General features: G+C 67.0%; 3 protein-coding genes across 4 annotated transcripts; 2 read left to right on the top strand and 1 right to left on the bottom strand.

Moving 5' to 3' along the window:
- Positions 1-1,270: 1,270 nt before the first annotated feature.
- Positions 1,271-8,128, bottom strand: S1PR2 (sphingosine-1-phosphate receptor 2). Of its 2 annotated transcripts, none has more exons than XM_075076086.1 (2): positions 8,040-8,128; positions 1,271-3,125 (listed from the first exon to the last, which is right to left on the bottom strand). In XM_075076086.1, the coding sequence occupies exon 2, from the start codon at positions 3,032-3,034 to the stop codon at positions 1,982-1,984; it is 1,053 nt and encodes a 350-aa protein (XP_074932187.1). In that variant the 5' UTR covers positions 3,035-3,125; positions 8,040-8,128; the 3' UTR covers positions 1,271-1,981. The 2 variants fall into 2 exon arrangements, with proteins under 2 accessions (XP_074932187.1, XP_074932188.1); XM_075076087.1 differs by lacking the exon at positions 8,040-8,128 and adding an exon at positions 4,214-4,289.
- A 2,194-nt stretch (positions 8,129-10,322) lies between these two features.
- On the top strand, positions 10,323-13,906 carry MRPL4 (mitochondrial ribosomal protein L4). Its single transcript, XM_075076089.1, has 9 exons — positions 10,323-10,469; positions 10,558-10,606; positions 11,996-12,167; positions 12,284-12,335; positions 12,852-12,969; positions 13,062-13,168; positions 13,262-13,371; positions 13,480-13,550; positions 13,645-13,906. The coding sequence occupies exons 1-9, from the start codon at positions 10,386-10,388 to the stop codon at positions 13,788-13,790; spliced, it is 909 nt and encodes a 302-aa protein (XP_074932190.1). The 5' UTR covers positions 10,323-10,385; the 3' UTR covers positions 13,791-13,906.
- Positions 13,907-14,312: 406 nt separating this feature from the next.
- On the top strand, positions 14,313-16,361 carry LOC142048836 (vascular cell adhesion protein 1-like). Its single transcript, XM_075076088.1, has 5 exons — positions 14,313-14,500; positions 14,898-15,161; positions 15,251-15,535; positions 15,736-15,996; positions 16,169-16,361. Exons 1-5 carry the CDS (start codon positions 14,437-14,439, stop codon positions 16,306-16,308), a joined length of 1,014 nt encoding a protein of 337 aa, XP_074932189.1. The 5' UTR covers positions 14,313-14,436; the 3' UTR covers positions 16,309-16,361.
- The last annotated feature ends 550 nt before the right edge of the window (positions 16,362-16,911 follow it).

Here is a 16,911-nt window from a genome sequence, read left to right as displayed (position 1 = left end):
ACAGGCCCAGGTGGGTGCAGCCCCAGGGCTGCTCTACGCCGCCCAGCACCCAGCGACACCCCCAGGGTGGGATCCAGCCACGGGGTGGGAGCCACGCAGGACCCACCGCCCCTCGCACACGCGCACCACGAGGTGCAAACCCCCGACACAGCCCCGTGTGGGGCCCCCCGCGTCCCCCCACACCCGGGCGAGGCAGTGTGGAGACCACCGGGGCAGGCTCAGCCCCTCGCCGGGGAGCTCGATCCCCCCTTTTTCCTGGCCCCAAATCAGCCGACGGCCGCCCCCCAACTCCCGCCTGGTTGTAATGAGTCACAGCAGCCGCTGCCCTTCCCGTGGGATTCCCCCATCCATCATCATCCCCGCCAGGACCTGCCCTCGGCATTCCGGGGGAGCTCCGCCGGTGAGGCCGGGGGTCCCCGTTGCCTGGTGGCACGGAGCCGCGGTGATGGGGAAATGGCGGAGTTTCCCTTCCCTGTCGCACCGGCGGAGGCGGTCGGGGATCGGCGTGGGGCCCCAGCGCTGCGGGGGCAGACGAAACGGCCCGGGTCACTGCCGGGGCGCCCGCAGGGTGCCGAAATGGGGACTCGTCCCGACTGTGGCGGCGGGGGAAAGGAAACGAAACCCCCTCCCCGCTTCCTCTGCACCCTCCAAGGGAGGAAACAGGGCCAAATTAGGGCATCAAAGGTTTTGGCGCCAGCGCGCCGAGGCGACACCGGGGAGCACAAAGCACCGGATCGAGGTGGCCGCAAAACCAGGAAGGGGGTCTGCAGTGCTGGGGGACACGTACACACATGTGTCCCCTCGCTTCCCCATGGCACAGCGCAGGGCTTCCCCAAAACGCCGCTGCCACCACAGCGGGGAAGCAGCTGCAGTCGAGGCCAGAGCTGCGCGAGACGGAGGCGAGGAAGCGCCAGCCTGGCCCGATGCCGCGGCATTGCCCGCCAGCACGCAGGGAGGCGACGAAAGCTGGGGCAAGGGCGAAGATCCACAGCCCCCAACACCCTCCCTGGGTGCTGGCACCCAGGGCACCAGGCAAAGCACCCAACCCCATTCCTGCAGCTGGAAGGGGGATGCTCTTACGGGCTCTCTGAGGTTCCTGGAGGTAAAAGCTGCTAAACCTCCCCATCGAGCCAAATTTGGGGTCCATCACCCCCCACCCCCAGCCCTGTCCCCTCTGTCCCTCCCTGTAGGTGCACCAGGGGGCCTGAGGCAGGGTGGGGAGGGGCTTGATGGTCCCCGTCCCAGGCCACAAAGGAGGCGGAGGCAGGTCTAAACAAACAATTTTTAATACTACGATCGCCCCTGGAGACGTCACCAAAGATGGAGGGGGCGTCTTGGGGGGTCACAGTGATGGGGTGGGGCCCCAGCGGAGCCGGCCGCAACAGGGCCCCCCCCCCAACTCTGCGCACCAGCACACAGCTGGACCATGGAGCAGGGTGGGAGGACACAGGGGTCCCCATGTGTCATCCCCCCGCCCCACAGCGAGCGCCCCAGGCCCGGCTTTCCCAGCAAAGCCCCTCCTAGCCCGGAGGACTAGTGGTCGGAGCCACCCACGGTGCCAGGGAGCAGCCGGGGGCAGAGGATTTGCCACTGGCGCCAGGGGTGCCGCAGGGAGCCGGGCGCAGGGAGGGGCCCAAGGACCCGTCTGACAGGTCCCACGGGGGCCCCGGGGCTCGGGCAGGGCGTGGGAAGAGCAACACGCGTGCCCGTGCCCGTGCACACGCACACGCCGGCGCGCACACGGGTCACAGCAATCCCAGCCGGAGCATCGGCATTGCCACCCACAACCGGGGATGCCCGGGGGTGGGAATGCCCAGTGGGATGCCCAGGGGTGGGGGATGCCCGGGGTGGGGGATGCCCGGGATGAAGGTGCACTTGTCCATCTGTACCTCAAAAAAAATCTACCCCGACTCTGCTCCCTTCGTACCACAGCCCCAGCCATGGGGCAGCCATGGGGCAGCCGTGGGGTGGCCAGGACCCCCTAAACGGAGGTGGTACACTCGTGGGTGATAGGCGAGGTGGGTAACTCGTATTTTGGGGTGCAGCGGTCCAGTGAGCTGGAGGTGCGGAGTGGAAGCCCGCAGCGGCCGGGGGTCTGGTCCCGGCGCCCGGCCCCGCAGCAGCACAGCACCCACAGGAACTCCCGGCGCATGTCCTTGCTCCGCAGCGTGTAGATGATGGGGTTGGCGGCCGAGTTTAGAGTGGCGAAGGCAAAGAAATAGTTCGCCTTATAGAGGACCCGGCATGCTCGGACAGGGCAGGTGGCATCCATGAGGAGGATGATGAAGGCCGGCAGCCAGCAGACAATGAAGGCTCCCAGGACAATGGTAACCGTCTTGAGCAAGGCCAGGGTCTGGGTGGAGGCAATCTCGGCGTGGCTGGAGCGCACGATGCAGTAGATGCGGCTGTAGAGCCCCACGATGGCGAGAAGGATGATGGTGAAGATGGTGATGACAAAGAGGATGTAACGTTTAGAGTAGAGGGGGAGGACGGTGGAGCAATCCTGCAGGTCGCTCATGCAGTTCCAACCCATGATGGGGAGGCTGCCGATGGCGGCGGCGATCACCCAACAAGCCCCGATGAGCAGCACCATCCGACAGTTCTTGTCGCTGCTGTAGACCTTGACCTTGGTGATGGCCACATGGCGCTCGATGGCGATGGCCAACAAGCTGAAGACAGAGGCAGCCAACGTGGCGAAAGCTGTGCCTTCCCGTACAAACCACTGTACCGGCGTCAGGTTGAAGGTGGTGGCTCCGGAGAGCAAGATGTTGACCATGAAGGCCAACCCAGCCAAGAGGTCAGAGAAAGCCAAGTTCCCGATGAAGATGTACATGGCTGAGTGAAACTTCTTGTTGCGGCAAACGGAGATGAGGACCAGCAGGTTCTCCAGCACGATGAAGCAGCAGACCACGACGATGATGATGGATACCACCCAACGGGAGGTGGTGGAGGAGCTTTCCGAGCCCTCCTTGGTATAGTTGTAGTGCTCCCGGATCTTCTCCGTGTTGAAGTATTCCTTGTAGATGCTCCCCATGGTTCCTCGCCGGCCGCGGCTCCGCTTGCCGCCCGTCCCGCCGACCTCAGCGCTGCCGGGACATGGCGCCGGCGATCCCGGCTACGGAGACCTGTGGAAAAGAAGACACAGGGTAGAAACAGCGTCAGGGTCCTCTGAACGTGGCCTGCCGGCGCACGTTTGGACGCCCATCTGGTTTGGTGGGGAGAGAGGTGCGAGATGCTTCCACGCAGCATCCGCGCCGGCAGAGCAGAAATGACTCAAAAAGGAAATCCTGATGACAAGCGATAAGAGATGCATCTTCGAGCTGCCTGGGGTGCAGAGCGCAGCCGGCGGGACCATCCTGCCGCCACCATGGGGACGCTGGGGTGGCTGGAGGTGACACCTGGGGGTGAGCTGAACCACAGTGCAAAGTGGCCAGGGGGACGGACGGACAGACAAGGGGGATGGGAGGAACCTCCCTGGGGATGGGGGGGCCTGCTGCGGGGTGAAGCCCCAGGTGTCTTCCCAGGGGGATGGAAAAGCCACGGCTGGGGTGGGCCGGACACCCCGCACCCACCCCAGTAAGGGATGGGGACCCAGTACGGACCCCTCTGGGTGGTAGTGGTGGGGCTGGTACTGCCTCCCCCTCCAGTTAGGGTGGGGGGACCGTGCACCCCAAAATTAGGGACAGGGGGCAACAGTGCTGTCCCACTTCCCCCAGTTGGGGAAAAGCCTGACACTGTCCTACTGATAGAGTGGGGGTCCCTGCATCTGCGCAGTTGGGGATGGGGCACTCGGTGCCATGTTGTCCCCCCCAGTTGGGGATGGGGTACCCAGTACCGTACCGTCGTCACCCCCACCAAATTAGGGATGGGACACCCAGCGTCGCCCCCCACCCCAGTTAGGGATGGGGCAGGCAGTACTGTGTGTCTCCCCCGCCCCGGTTGAGGCACCCGGTACCGTCGCATTCCCCCAGCCACCCCAGTTAGGGATGGGACACACGGTACCGTGTTTCACCCCCCCGCCCCCATTTAGCGACGCAGCACCCGGTACCGTCGTGTTCCTCCCCCCCACCAAGGTTAGGGACAGGACCCCCGGTTAGGGCCCCCCCCCCCCCGGGTCCCCTCGCCACCCCCCCCAGTCCCGGGACCCCCGAGAGGAGCGGGTGTGTCCGGGTCGGGGGGAGAGGGAGGGAAGGAGCCCCGCTCCCCGCCGCACCTCCAGCCGCTGCCCGCTCCGTCCCGGTGCCGTCCCGGTGCCGTCCCGGTGCCGTCCCGGTGCCGTCCCGGTGCCGGTGCCGCCCCCGCCGAGCGCTGCCTCCCGCCGCCGCTCGGGCTTTTGCGCAGCCGCGCCCGGTGCCGGGGCACCGCCCCTCGCTCCCGCCGCCCCGGGACCCCCCGCCCCGGTCCCCGGTGCCGGGAGGAGCCGCCGCCCCGAGCAAAGGCACGGCCGCCGCCGCGGAGCATCCGCCGCTTCCCCTTCCCCTTCCCCGCGCCCGCCCCGCCACCGGCCGCCCCCGGCCCCGGCTGCTGCGGGCGCCGGGCGGAGCCAGGGCCGGGGGGGCCACGGGCGAGGCAGGGGGGCGAGGGCACCCCCGGGATCCTGCACCGGGACCGCACCGGGATCCTGAACCCAGAACTACACTGGGATCCTGCACCGGGATCCTGCACTGGGATCCTGAACCCAGAACCACACTGGGATCCTGCACCGGGATCCTGAACCCGGGATCCTGAACCCAGAACCACACTGGGATCCTGCACCGGGATCCTGAACCCGGGATCCTGAACCCAGAACCACACTGGGATCCTGCACCGGGATCCTGAACCCAGAACTACACTGGGATCCTGAACCCAGAACTACACTGGGATCCTGCACCAGGATCCTGCACCAGGATCCTGAACCCAGAACTACACTGGGATCCTGAACCCAGAACTACACTGGGATCCTGCACCAGGATCCTGCACCGAGACTGCACCAGGATCTTGCGCTGGGATCCTGAATCCAGGAACCACACTGGGATCCTGAACTGGGATCCTGCACCGGGATCCTGCACTGAGACTGCACCAGGACCTTGCACTGGGATCCTGAACCCGGGAACCACACCAGGATCCTGAACTGGGATCCTGCACCGGGATCCTGAACCCGGGAACCACACTGGGATCCTGAACTGGGATCCTGAACCCAGGAACCACACTGATCCTGCACCAGGATCCTGCACTGGGATCCTGAATCCGGGAACCACACCCAGGACTACACTGGGACCCTGAACCCGGGAACCACACTGGGATCCTGAACTGGGATCCTGCACCAGGATCCTGCACTGGGATCCTGAACCTGGGAACCACACCAGGATCCTGAACTGGGATCCTGCACCGGGATCCTGCACCAAGATCCTGCACTGGGATCCTGAACCCAGAACCACACTGGGATCCTGCACCAGGATCCTGCACTGGGATCCTGCATCCAGGAACCACACTGGGATCCTGCACTGGGATCCTGAACCCGGGACCTCACTGGGATCCTGTACTGGGATCCTGAACCGGGATCACATGGGGATCCCAACCCAGGATCCTGCACCGGGATCCTCCCCTGGGATCCCACACCGGGCACCGCACTGGGATCCTGCCCTGAAACCCCTCACCAGGACCCGCACCAGGATCGTGCCCCAGGACCCTTCTGGGACCACCCTGGGACACCACACCCAGCCCCCACCCTGGGATCCTCATCAGGGATCCCCCTCCTGGGACCCTAGAGTATCCAGGGGGGTCCCAGGCAGGGTCTGAGGGGGTTCTAGGCCAGACTTATCCTCCTCTGGTGGGCTTGGGTGGGGGCTGGGAGCCCCCCGGCCATGGGCGCAGGGGGAGGGGCCACGGGGGCGCACACAGGGCCCCTTGTTCCCGAAATATCCCCCGTTCCGGCCCCGAGGCCGCTCGGCCGCCTCGGAGCAAATTGGATCAGGCCGGGGCAGCCGGTGCCCGGCTGGGCTTAGCGTCGGGTTTAAATAGCTGCGGAGGCGGCGGCCAGATGGTGCTGGGCAGGATCAGGCCCCCGCGTGGTGGGGGGACCCATTGTGCCCCCCACTCCGGCACACGCGCACGGGGACATGCGTGTGGGTGCTCAGGTACGGCGGGGAGAAGATGGCGTGGTCCGGTGTGGCGAGGCGTGGCACGGCGTGGCGTGGTGTGACCTCCTGGCCCAACCGGCACAGGGACCCCCAAGACCTCGGGGACCCCGCCGAGCCACGCGGTGCCAGTCCCGGCGCGGCCAAGGCGGCTGCTCGGCGCCACGCTGGGCATGGAGTGTTTGCTGAGCCGCGGCCGGCGGCGACCCGGCTGCCGGAGCCCTGGCAGCACCGAACGCTCCGAATTCCTCCAGAGCTGGGGGGGTCCCGGCTCAGAGGGGGTGGGAGGTGTGGCAGGGGATGGGGTGCAGCCAGCAGCACCCCAACTCCAAAGGGGCACCGCTGGGATGAACCGGGGTGCAATGGGGCACCAGTGAGGGCACGGTGGTGCCACAGTGTGAGGGCGAGGGCACCGGCACCCTGCGACACCCAGGTGGGTGCCAGTGATGGCAAACGGGTGCCAGCACCCCGTTGCACACCCACGTGGGTGCCATTGAGGACACACAGCTGCCAGTACCCTGTTGCACACCCATGGGGTGCCAGCAAGGACACACGGGTGCCAGCACCCCGTTGCACACCACCGTGGGTGCCATTGAGGATACACAGGTGCCAGCACCCCGTTGCACACCCACGTGGGTGCCATTGAGGATACACAGGTGCCAGCACCCTGTTGCACACCCACGTGGGTGCCAGCGAGGGCACACAGGTGCCAGTACCCTGTTGCACACCCACGTGGGTGCCAGCGAGGGCACACAGGTGCCAGTACCCTGTTGCACACCCACGTGGGTGCCAGCGAGGGCACACAGGTGCAAGCACCCCATTGCACACCCACGTGGGTGCCATTGAGGACACACGGGTGCAAGCACCCCGTTGCACACCCATGTGGGTGCCAGCGAGGACACACGGGTGCCAGTACCCTGTTGCACACCCATGGGGTGCCATTGAGGACACACAGGTGCAAGCACCCCATTGCACACCCACGTGGGTGCCATTGAGGACACACAGCTGCCAGTACCCTGTTGCACACCCATGGGGTGCCAGCGAGGGTACACGGGTGCCAGCACCCCATTGCACACCCACATGGGTGCCATTGAGGACACACAGCTGCCAGCACCCTGTTGTACACACACGTGGGTGCCATTGAGGACACACAGGTGCCAGCACCCCATTGCACACCCAGGTGGGTGCCAGCGAGGGCACGAGGGTGCAAGCACCCCATTGTACACCCATGTGGGTGCCAGCGAGGGCACGAGGGCGCACAGCCGAGGGCACCCAGCTGCACCCTGAAGGGCACAGGCTCACCGGCACCCCGCGGCACACAGGGACGCTCCCATGGCAGCACCGGCGATGCCACCCACGGGCCGGCGGGTGCTTACCGCAGCCGTTAGGCGTTGCACAAGGGAGAAGCCGGAGGGTGCCAACGGCGTGGCTCCCCTGGGGCCCCCGCCAGCTGTGGGCCAGATGTTGGCAAGACCAAAACAGCTGGGCTGGATCCGGGCACCCGCTTCCCGCCCCGGCGCAGTGGGGTGGCCTGGCTGTTGGAGAGCGGGACAATGGCCGCAGTTCACGGGACCGTCACCGAAGACCCCCACCATGGAGGGTCTGGCCCGCTGAGACCCCCGGGGCATCATCCATGGGGCACCCCACTTTGTCACCACGGGGCACCCTGTTTTGTCACCCTTGGGCAGCCCCACTCGTCACCGTGGGGTGGACAAGGGTGTGGGCACAGCCACCCTTAGGGACGCACCGAGGTCCCACCCACCCACCGCCTCGGGTGGGATCCCTCTATGGGCGCCCCCACCCCGGAGGGGTGGCTGGAATGGGCGTGTGGGAATGGAGAGGGAGGGTGGGAGGGGGACACACGTGGGTCCCACGCGTGGAGGGGGGCTGGGCGGGGGGGGCGGGCCAGGGATCGGGTCTTACCGGTTGTTTTCCCGGTCCCGGTGCCGGTGCCGGTACCGGCAGCCCAACGCTCCCGCCCGCCGACCGGTTGCAACATGTGCGGGGGAGCGGGGGCGGGGGGGGCGGGCTGGGAGGGGGGCGGGGCGGCCCCGGGCCCTTCCTCCGCCCCGTGGAGGGGCGAGGCCACTCGCGTCCCCCACCCCCACAACCCACCCGGGCGCCTGGATCCCTCGGGGGGGATGCCTCCATCCCCCGTGTCCTGAGGGGGGAGGGAGACCCCCAAAAATGGGGCGGGGGAGGGGGGAGGAACACCCCGTGCTCCTGGCCGCCCCCACCCCCGTGGCGTGGGTTCCTGACCCCCCCACGCCCCATTACCAGGGGGTGCCCAGTGGGGAAGTGGGTCGGTGGCTTTTCGTCACTGAGCCGTGTGACATCCATGACTGGAATGGATGCGTCAGAAGGGGGTCCTCAGCCACCCACACACCTTCCGCCCCCCCAGAAAAAAGGGGGGACACCCACCCAGGAAAGTGCCGGACTTCGGGGTGTCCCACAGATGCTGGTGGTTTCCTGCCCCCCTAAAAACCAAAGTGCCGGGGATCAGGGTGCAGGATTGGGCCCCAAATCCCAACCGGAGCACGGTGCCCCGTCCCTCACCCCACTTTAGGGAAGGGATTTTTCTGGTGGGGGGTGTGGGGGCGTGGAACGAGGGTATCTCCCCCACCCTTCCCAACACTTCGACAAAGAAATTTTCGCGCCTGGAAACGCTTCCAGGACTTTCCATGGCTCGGCCGGGGGCCAGCGAGGAACCGGGGAGGGGAGGGGGAAGGATTGGGCTAAGGAGGGGGGATGGGCTGGGAAGGGGAGACCCCTCCAACAGCCCCCCAAATATTGAGCTATTCATACCCCCGAGCAGCCCCCAGGCGCTGGGAGAGGGTTGGGGGGGTCCCACTGCTCCCCCCCGCCCCCGGCATCGAGGGGCCGCCAGCGAGGGGCCGGGAAAGGGATTTAATTAAAAACAGGCGGTGAGAGCAGAGAGGGAAGGGGATGGGCGAGCGGTGGGGGCCCCCCCCCAGCCCTCCCGCCCCCGGACCCCCGGGACGGGCTGCACACGGCTCGGCCCCCATGACTTGGCCGGCGGAGCCCACCCGCCTCCGGGCCAGGGCCGGATCCTGGCTCACCAAAGGGAATGGAAAGAGAAGTGTTTCCAGATGGTCGGGGGGGGGGGGCCTCCCCCCTTTTCCCATCCTGGCCCCCCACCCCCCCACATCCCAGCTCCGCACCGTGGGCCAAGCTCCGAGTTCAACTGCTGGTTATCGGAGCTCAGGATCTGACCGGGATAAACACCCCGGTGGGACCCCCACATCCTGGTGAGGAAGTGGGGGTGCCCCCAGCTCGGCCCCCCACCCCCTGGTGGACTGTGGAGGGGGGCTACGGGGTGACCTCGCTTCCACGGCCAGCTCCAGGCCTGATGACTGGCGTCGAGGCAGCCATCCTGCCTGGCATTCCCCGTGCCATCCCAGGGCCACATGGCCCAGGGGAATGCCACGATGCAACTGGGGTGTGCCGGGAAGCGGCACCGGGAAGGGGCAGTGGTGCCGGGAAGGGGCAGTGGTGCCAGGAAGGGGCACCAGGAAGCTACACCGGGAAAGGGCACTGTTGCCGGGAAGGGGCAGTGGTGCCGGGAAGGGGCACCGGGAAGCGGTGCCAGGAAGGGGCACTAGGAAGTAGCACCAGGAAGGGGCAGTGGTGCTGGCACTCACCACCTCTCTCCGGGGAGGGGTGGGTGGGTGCTGCCAGCCCCAGCTCGGTCACATCCCCAGAGACCACCGTGGTGAGCGTGGCAGCACAGGCACGGCCCCAGCATAAGGCCCTGCCCGGGGTCAGAGAGTATTTGGGGCTGGAGTCCGAGGATGGCGCTAGCGTGGGGTGTGGGGCAACTGGGGGGGTATATTGGGGGGGGGGGATAAGGGAGTGGGGGGCACTGGGGTGCGTCTAATGAGGGGACACTGGGATATTGGGATAATTGGGCGGGGGGTAACGGGGCAGGGGGCACTGGCGTGGGTCTAATGGGGGGGACACATTGGGGGGGTAATTGGGTGTTAAGGGGGCGGGGGGCAGTGACGGGGGGGTGATCGGCTAGGGCAATGGGGGGGCAATTAGGTGGGTGGGCTCTGCCGGGGGGATAAATGAGTGGGTAGCAGCGGGGGGCGCCCGGTCCCCGCTCCCTCTCCTCCCACGCTTCCTTGCCCGCTCGCCTCTTCCTCCTCCTCCTCCTCTCCCGCCCACTTCTTCCGCTTCCGCCGGAAGTCGCGGAGCGCTCCCTGATGACGTCATCGCCGGGCGCCGGGGCGGCCGCGCGCTCCTGCCATGCTCTGTGCGGGGGGGCCCCGCGTTGCCGCCGCCAGGGCCTGGGCCTGGGCCTGGGCCTGGGGCCGGGTCGGGGTCGCGGGGGTGAGGGCCAGGGTCGGGGCCGGGTCGGGGCCGTGGAGGGAGCGGTCGGAGGCCGCCATCCGCCCCGCTGATGGTCGCCCTCCCGCAGGTCTCGTCCGCCCCTACTGGCCCCCCCGCGGCCCCCGAGCCCCCCCGGGGTGAGTCCGTGGGGGTACCGGGGAGGGGTGGAGGGGTCTGGGTGGGGACAGGGGGGACGGGGCGACCCAGGGGACCGGACGTCCCGGGGACAGCGGGGACGGGGTGTCTGTGGGGCTGGGGCCACCGTGGGGACAGGAGTGACAAGGGTCAGGGCAGCGGGGACAGGCTTTGGTGGGGTCAGGCCACTGGCGACACCGTGGGGGCAGCGGGAAGAGGGTGTCCATGGGGTCAGGGACACCCGGGGGACAGGGGCAGAGGGCGTCCGTGGGGTTGGGCCACCCTGGGGACATCAGGGACGGGTGACAATGGTCAGGGCAGCGGGGAGAGGGTGTCCGTAGCATCAGGGACACCGTGGGGATGTCAGGGACAGGGATGACAAGGGTCAGGGCAGTGGGGACAGGCTTTATTGGGGTCAGACCAGTGGGGACACCACGGGAACAGCAGAGAGAGGGTGTCCATGGGGTCAGGGATGCCCTGGAGACATCAGGGACAGGTGTGACAAGGGTCAGGGCAGGGGGGACACCCTGGGGACAGCAGGGAGGAGGTGTCCATGGGGTTGGGGGCACTCTGGGGACAGCAGAGAGAGGGTGTTCGTGAAGTTGGGGATGCCCCGGGGCCCTCGTGGGTGGAGATGAGCAAGGTCAGGCCAATGGGGACAGATTTCTCTGAGGTCAGAGCTGCAGGGACATCAGGGACTGGGTGGCCATGGGGCTGGGGACATCTTGGGGATGCTGGGGGCTGGGGGTGTCAGGGGTGGGGGGGGCCTTGGGGCTGGGGATGTCAGGGACCGGGTGCCCGTGGGGCTGGGGACATCTTGGGGGTGTCAGGGACTGGGTGCCCATGCGGCTGGGGACATCTTGGGGGTGTCAGGGACCAGGTGCCCATGGGGCTGGGGACATCAGGGACCAGGTGGCTATGGGGCTGGGGACATCTTGGGGATGTCAGGGACTGTGGGGCTGGGGACATCTTGGGGACGTAAGAGACCAGGTGCCCATGGGGCTGGGGACATCCCGGGGGTGTCAGGGACTGTGGGGCTGGGGACATCTTGGGGACATCAGGGACCGGGTGGCCATGGGGCTGGGGATATCCTGGGGGTGTCAGGGACCAGGGGGCTGTGGGGCGGGGGACATCAGGGGTGGGTGGCCGTGAGGCTGAGACTATCCTGGGGATGTCAGGGGTGGGTGGCCATGGGGCTGGGGGCATCAGGGATTTGGGGGACTATGGGGCTGGGGTTGTTGGGGTGCGTGGCTGTGAAGCCAGGGATGTCAGGAGTGCGGGGACAAGCTGGGACGGATGTCCCCGGGCTTGGGGGGTCCGGGGTCCCCCTTTGTCCCTGGCTGGAGGTTCCCCGTGGCTCAGTGGAGCTGCCTTGTGTCGTCCCCCCCCAGAGAAGCTGCTGCTGCCGACACTGCCGCGGTCCCCCGTCCTGCGGGCCTGCAGCGTCCCCGTCCCCCCGCACCGCTCCCCTGTGCAGGCCTGGGTGGAGTCGCTGCGGCACCACGATGACGAACGCCGGGGCCTGACCGACCTCCATCCCGATGTCTTTGCTGTCAGGCCCAGGTGGGGGTGGGGAAGCTGCCGGGGAGTGGGGGGAGCCATCGGGGGTGTGCTGGGGGTGGGTGGGTGGGGGTTCTCGGGTACGGGTCCCCGCACTGAGTGCCCCCCGTCTCCCGCAGGCTCGACATCCTGCACATGGTGGCGATGTGGCAGAAGAATTTCAAGAGGATCGTGAGTATAGGGGGAGGTTTTGGGGGGGGCAAAGGGGGGTTTACGGGGGCAGGAGGAGGGCTGGGGGGAGGGGGGGTCTGGGAGGGGAAGGGGAGGCCTGGAATGGGGTCTGGAGAGGGATGTTTTGGGGAGGAGGAGGTGGTTTGGGGAGGGGAAGGGGAGGTCTAGGGAGGAGAGAGGAGGTCAGGGTGGGGGAAGGGAAGTCTGTGGGGGATGATGGAGGGGCTGGGGAGGAGAAAGGAGGGGAGGGGGGAAGAGGGAGGGGAAGGGGAGGTCTGGGGGGGAAGAGGGAGGGGAAGGGGAGGTCTGGGGGGATGAGGGAGGGTCTGGAGAAGGGAAAAGGAAGGTCTTGGGGGGCAGAGGGAGGCAGGGGGGTCACAGGGCAGCAGCCTGTCTCTGTGCTGGGGAGGAGGTGGCTGGGACCAGGACTCCTGCGTCCCCTCCCTGCGTGGGCAGGGGGATGGGGGGACATGAGGGGTCCGTCCCCGACTGTCCCCTTGTCCCCCCTCCCTGCAGAGCTATGCAAAGGTGAAAACGCGGGCGGAGGTGCGGGGGGGCGGCAGGAAGCCGTGGCGGCAGAAAGGGTCAGGCCGGGCCCGGCACGGCAGCATCCGCTCGCCCCTGTGGCGCGGGGGTGAGTGGCTATGGGTTGGGGAGGGACCCCCAGATGGGGTGGGGGGGCTGCGGCCAGGCTCGGGGGGGTCACTGAGCCGGGACCCTTCACAGGGGGCATCGCCCACGGGCCGCGAGGTCCCACCAGCTACTACTACATGCTGCCCATGAAGGTGCGGGTGCTGGGGCTGAAGGTGGCGCTGACAGTGAAGCTGATGCAGGTACGACGTCCTCGGCATTTTGGGGGGGCTCTCGGAGGGGCTGGGGACACGGTGACCCCCCCCTTCATTAGTGATGTCCCCCTCCCCTCACAGGATGACCTGCACATCGTTGACAACCTGGAGATACCCACCACAGACCCCCAGTATCTGCTGGACCTGGCACGGTACCGGCACTGGGGCCGCTCCGTCCTCATCGTCGACGTGTGAGTGTGGGCAGCGCGGGCACGCAGGGAGCCCCAGGGATGGGCAGTGCTGCCGGGGGCTCCGGGGGTGTCCTGCCCCCCCCCCCAGTTTCACTCACTTCTCTCCAGCAACGAAATGCCGGAGAACATCGGAACCGCGGCAGAAGGCCTGAAAACCATCAACCTGATTCCGGCGTTAGGTGAGAGCTATACGGACACCGTGGCTGCTGTCCCTGGGGGCCCCCCAAATCTGGCAGGGAGCCCCCCCAAGCCCCCCGCCTCGTGTCTCCGCAGGTCTCAACGTGCACAGCATGCTGAAGCACGAGACGCTGGTGCTCACGCTGGACACCGTCACCTTCCTGGAGAAGAAGCTGCTGTGGCATGACACCCGTTACTCGGCGCTCTACCCCTTCTCCCTGCCCTACAGTGACTTCCCCTAGCACCCCCCCAGGCAGGGTGAGACCCCCCCGGTCAGGATCCAGCCCCCATCCCTTTGGAAAGGGTATTTGGGGGAGTGTTTCGTGCTGCCGCGGCCATTAAAGTGAAGCTTCTCCTGGCTGGTGCTTTTCTTTGTGCTTGGCGGGGGGAGTTTGCTCCCACCTCCCTTTGTGTGTCCCCACATATTTGCAGTCCCTTTGCAGCCCCCCCCCCCCCCAGTTATTTGCAGGACTGTGGGGTGCCATGTTTGGTGTCTGCGTGTGGCTGGGATTTTCAGGACCAGCATGGCGGAAGGGTTTGCCCCCTCCCCACCCCAGCAGCAAGCCTGGCCACCCCTTCCTCCTGCGAGGGGCAGAGCTGGAGCCCTCCCCCCACCGACATGTCGGGGTTCAGCCGCCCTTGCCCGAGCTGGTGTTTTGCTGGGAGTTTTTCTCACCGCCGGGGAATGGCAGTTGGGGTTTCTGGGTGTTACTGGTGAGGCAGGAGGAGGGTGGGCCTGGCAGCTTCCGTCCCCCGGTCTCCTCCCCAGCGTCCAGGGCTCTGGTGCAGGAAGGCAAATGCCAGTTGCGGAATAAGCGGAGGAAATGCTGTAAGAGCTAACAGTTCCCTCGCCCTGTCTAGCGGCAGTACCGCGCCCGTCGGGGCTGGATGATGATGGATCCTTGCTGGAGCTGGGGGTTGATGGTGTTGCTCTGTCTTCTTGTGCCAGGGGGTGAGTTGGGGTGGGGGCAGCACCTTCCCCTTGCCCTTCCCAGGCTTGGCCGGGACACTGGGACCTCGCTGGCGTTGCAGTTGGGTCCTGGTGCGTGTGGGTCCCCGCTGGTGAGGTGGCAGAAGAGGCTGGGGGTGGTTTAGGGGGATCCCAAGGTGGGTCATAGCGCTGGCCTCCCACCACAGTGCTGGTTTGGGGGTATGGTGGGGCTGGGCACGGCACCGCAGCCACCAGTCTGGGGGGTGTTGGTGTGGAAATGACTGGGTTTTTTTAGCCATATCCTGGGCAGGACTTGGCTAACAGGCACCAGATCTGCCCACGCCTCGCTGCAGGGGGGAGTTGCACCCAGCGCCGGGACCACAACTAGGTCCTGCCGTAACTGGGTGCCCTCTCCCAGGGCACCCCATTCCCTGCCGGGTGTCCATCTCCCCCGAGGAACCGACGGTGGAGTTTGGCACCTCCCTCCTCCTCAATTGCACCAGCTCTTGCCTTAACTACAGCCGCCTGAGCTGGGAGGTCTCCATCACTAAGGTGGGGACGCAGGGACCCGGCTGGCTGTCCCTCAGCATCCCCAACGTCACCGACTGGAGCTTGGAGCTCCAGTGCTTCGGCAGTTTCGGGCAGCAACGGGTTATCACCAACACCACCCTCCGTGCTTACCGTAAGGACCACGGCATGGTTGGGGGGTGGCGTGGGGGGGGTCCCAGCCCCCCACCAGTCACCTACATCGCCTGTTGTCCTTCCCCGCAGGGTTGTCACCCCCCCAAATTTACCTAGAGGGTGACATAGTGGCGGGCAAAGAGGCGCGTGTCACCTGCAACACGTCCGCTCAGGTCTCCCCCAGCGAACCCCCAGATCTCCACCTGACGCTGCAGGGTGAGGGGCTCCCCCGCAGCACCCACCAAGGTCCCTCCGTGGGGTTGGATTTCACGGCGCGGCCGGAGCAGCACAACCGGCAGTTGACGTGCAAGGCCGTGTTACAGCTCGGGCGCCATACGGTCAACGCCAGCACCACGGCCGTGCTGCGGGTCTGGGGTGAGTTTGGGGACGGGGATGTAGGGGGTGAGCTGGCGGGGGACTGGGCAGAAAGACCCCTCAAGGCTGGAAATGCCGGTGGCGCGGTGCAAGCGCTAGGTGCCCCGTGGTTGGGGTGGTCTCTGGCACAAGGGTGGGGAGGAGAGGGGGCACCCAGTAGGGCTCTGGGTGCCATTTCTCTGCCCCCCTCCCTCCTCCAGCCGCCCCCCACAATGTCTGTGTGAGGGCACAGCACACTGTCTTCACCACCGGTGACAACCTCACGGTGACGTGCCGGGCGGAGGGGAACCCCCCACCGCGGCTCCGCTGGGAGTTACCCACCAACAGCAGCTGGGAGCTGTGGGACGGCGGCGCCACCGTCACCATCCCGGCTGCCCAACGGGAGCACGGCGGCACCTACCGCTGCCTGGCCGAGAACCGCTACGGTGCTGGTGCTGCCAGCATTGACATCCTCTTCCAAGGTGAGCGGTGCCCGCGGTGGCACCTGGTGGCACCCAGTCCTGGGCCAGGGCCGGGTGCCACGGCAAAGGGTTGCCCCAGAGGGGGTGTAAGCGATGGAGAAAGGGGATGGAGACGGCATCTCCCGGCGATGCCTATCCCGGTGCCCAGCTCAACCCCGTCCTCTCACCGCAGGATCCTCCCGCAGTCCTGTGATCCCCATAGCCGTAACCTTGGCCGTGGTGGCGGCCGTACTGGTCGCTCTCACCCTCTCCTGGTGGTTTTACCGCGCCCGAGGCTGGAAGCCAATGCTGGATGGATCCCAGCCCGACTAGTCCTGCCTGGCTGGGCCGTACGCGGGAGCCAAGAGCGATTGTTTTATTTTTAACCCTCTGTCTCTGTGTATTTTTCCCACCTTTTCCCTTCCCACGCACCGTCACGCCTGCGCCGTACCAGCAAAGGGGGAGGCTGAAGGCACCGCCTCCGGGCATCGATCCCAGAGCATTGGGTTTGGAGGGGAAAATCCTGGGCAGGTCTGAGCGTAGCTGCAGCGGGGCCATTTCCTGGCACTCACGTGGCTGAGCATTAATGAGCCGCCCTTGTTGGTGGGAGTCAGCCCCTGCTTTCGCTTCGGGCTCAGGGCGCTTGGGGCTGGCTGTCCTGGGGCTCGGAGCTCGCCACAAGCGTGCGATGGGACCCCGAGGCTGCAGTGAGCGTGCAACGGGGCTCGGAGCTCGCCACAAGCGTGCGATGGGACCCCGAGGCTGCAGTGAGCATGCAACGGGGCTCGGAGCTCGCCACAAGCGTGCGATGGGACCCCGAGGCTGCAGTGAGCGTGCAACGGGGCTCGGAGCTCGCCACAAGCGTGCGATGGGACCCCGAGGCTGCAGTGAGCGTGCAACGGGGCTCGGAGCTCGCCACAAGCGTGCGATGGGACC

This window comes from Phalacrocorax aristotelis, chromosome 28 (genome assembly GCF_949628215.1).
Source record: "Phalacrocorax aristotelis chromosome 28, bGulAri2.1, whole genome shotgun sequence".
Lineage (NCBI taxonomy): Eukaryota > Metazoa > Chordata > Aves > Suliformes > Phalacrocoracidae > Phalacrocorax > Phalacrocorax aristotelis.
The sequence above is the reverse complement of the archived record's forward strand: the minus strand, read 5'-3'. Positions and strand labels throughout refer to the sequence as shown.

Bases quoted from the DNA above. Each gene is read 5' to 3' on its own strand.
- MRPL4 (XM_075076089.1), top strand. From the start codon at position 10,386: ATGCTCTGTGCGGGGGGGCCCCGCGTTGCCGCCGCCAGGGCCTGGGCC. The intron at 10,470-10,557 runs GTGAGGGCCAGG...GCCCTCCCGCAG, and splicing joins GCCGGGTCGGGGTCGCGGGG to GTCTCGTCCGCCCCTACTGG. The intron at 10,607-11,995 runs GTGAGTCCGTGG...GTCCCCCCCCAG, and splicing joins GGCCCCCGAGCCCCCCCGGG to AGAAGCTGCTGCTGCCGACA.
- S1PR2 (XM_075076086.1), bottom strand. From the start codon at position 3,034: ATGGGGAGCATCTACAAGGAATACTTCAACACGGAGAAGATCCGGGAG.
- LOC142048836 (XM_075076088.1), top strand. From the start codon at position 14,437: ATGATGATGGATCCTTGCTGGAGCTGGGGGTTGATGGTGTTGCTCTGT. The intron at 14,501-14,897 runs GTGAGTTGGGGT...GCCCTCTCCCAG, and splicing joins CTGTCTTCTTGTGCCAGGGG to GGCACCCCATTCCCTGCCGG. The intron at 15,162-15,250 runs GTAAGGACCACG...CCTTCCCCGCAG, and splicing joins CACCACCCTCCGTGCTTACC to GGTTGTCACCCCCCCAAATT.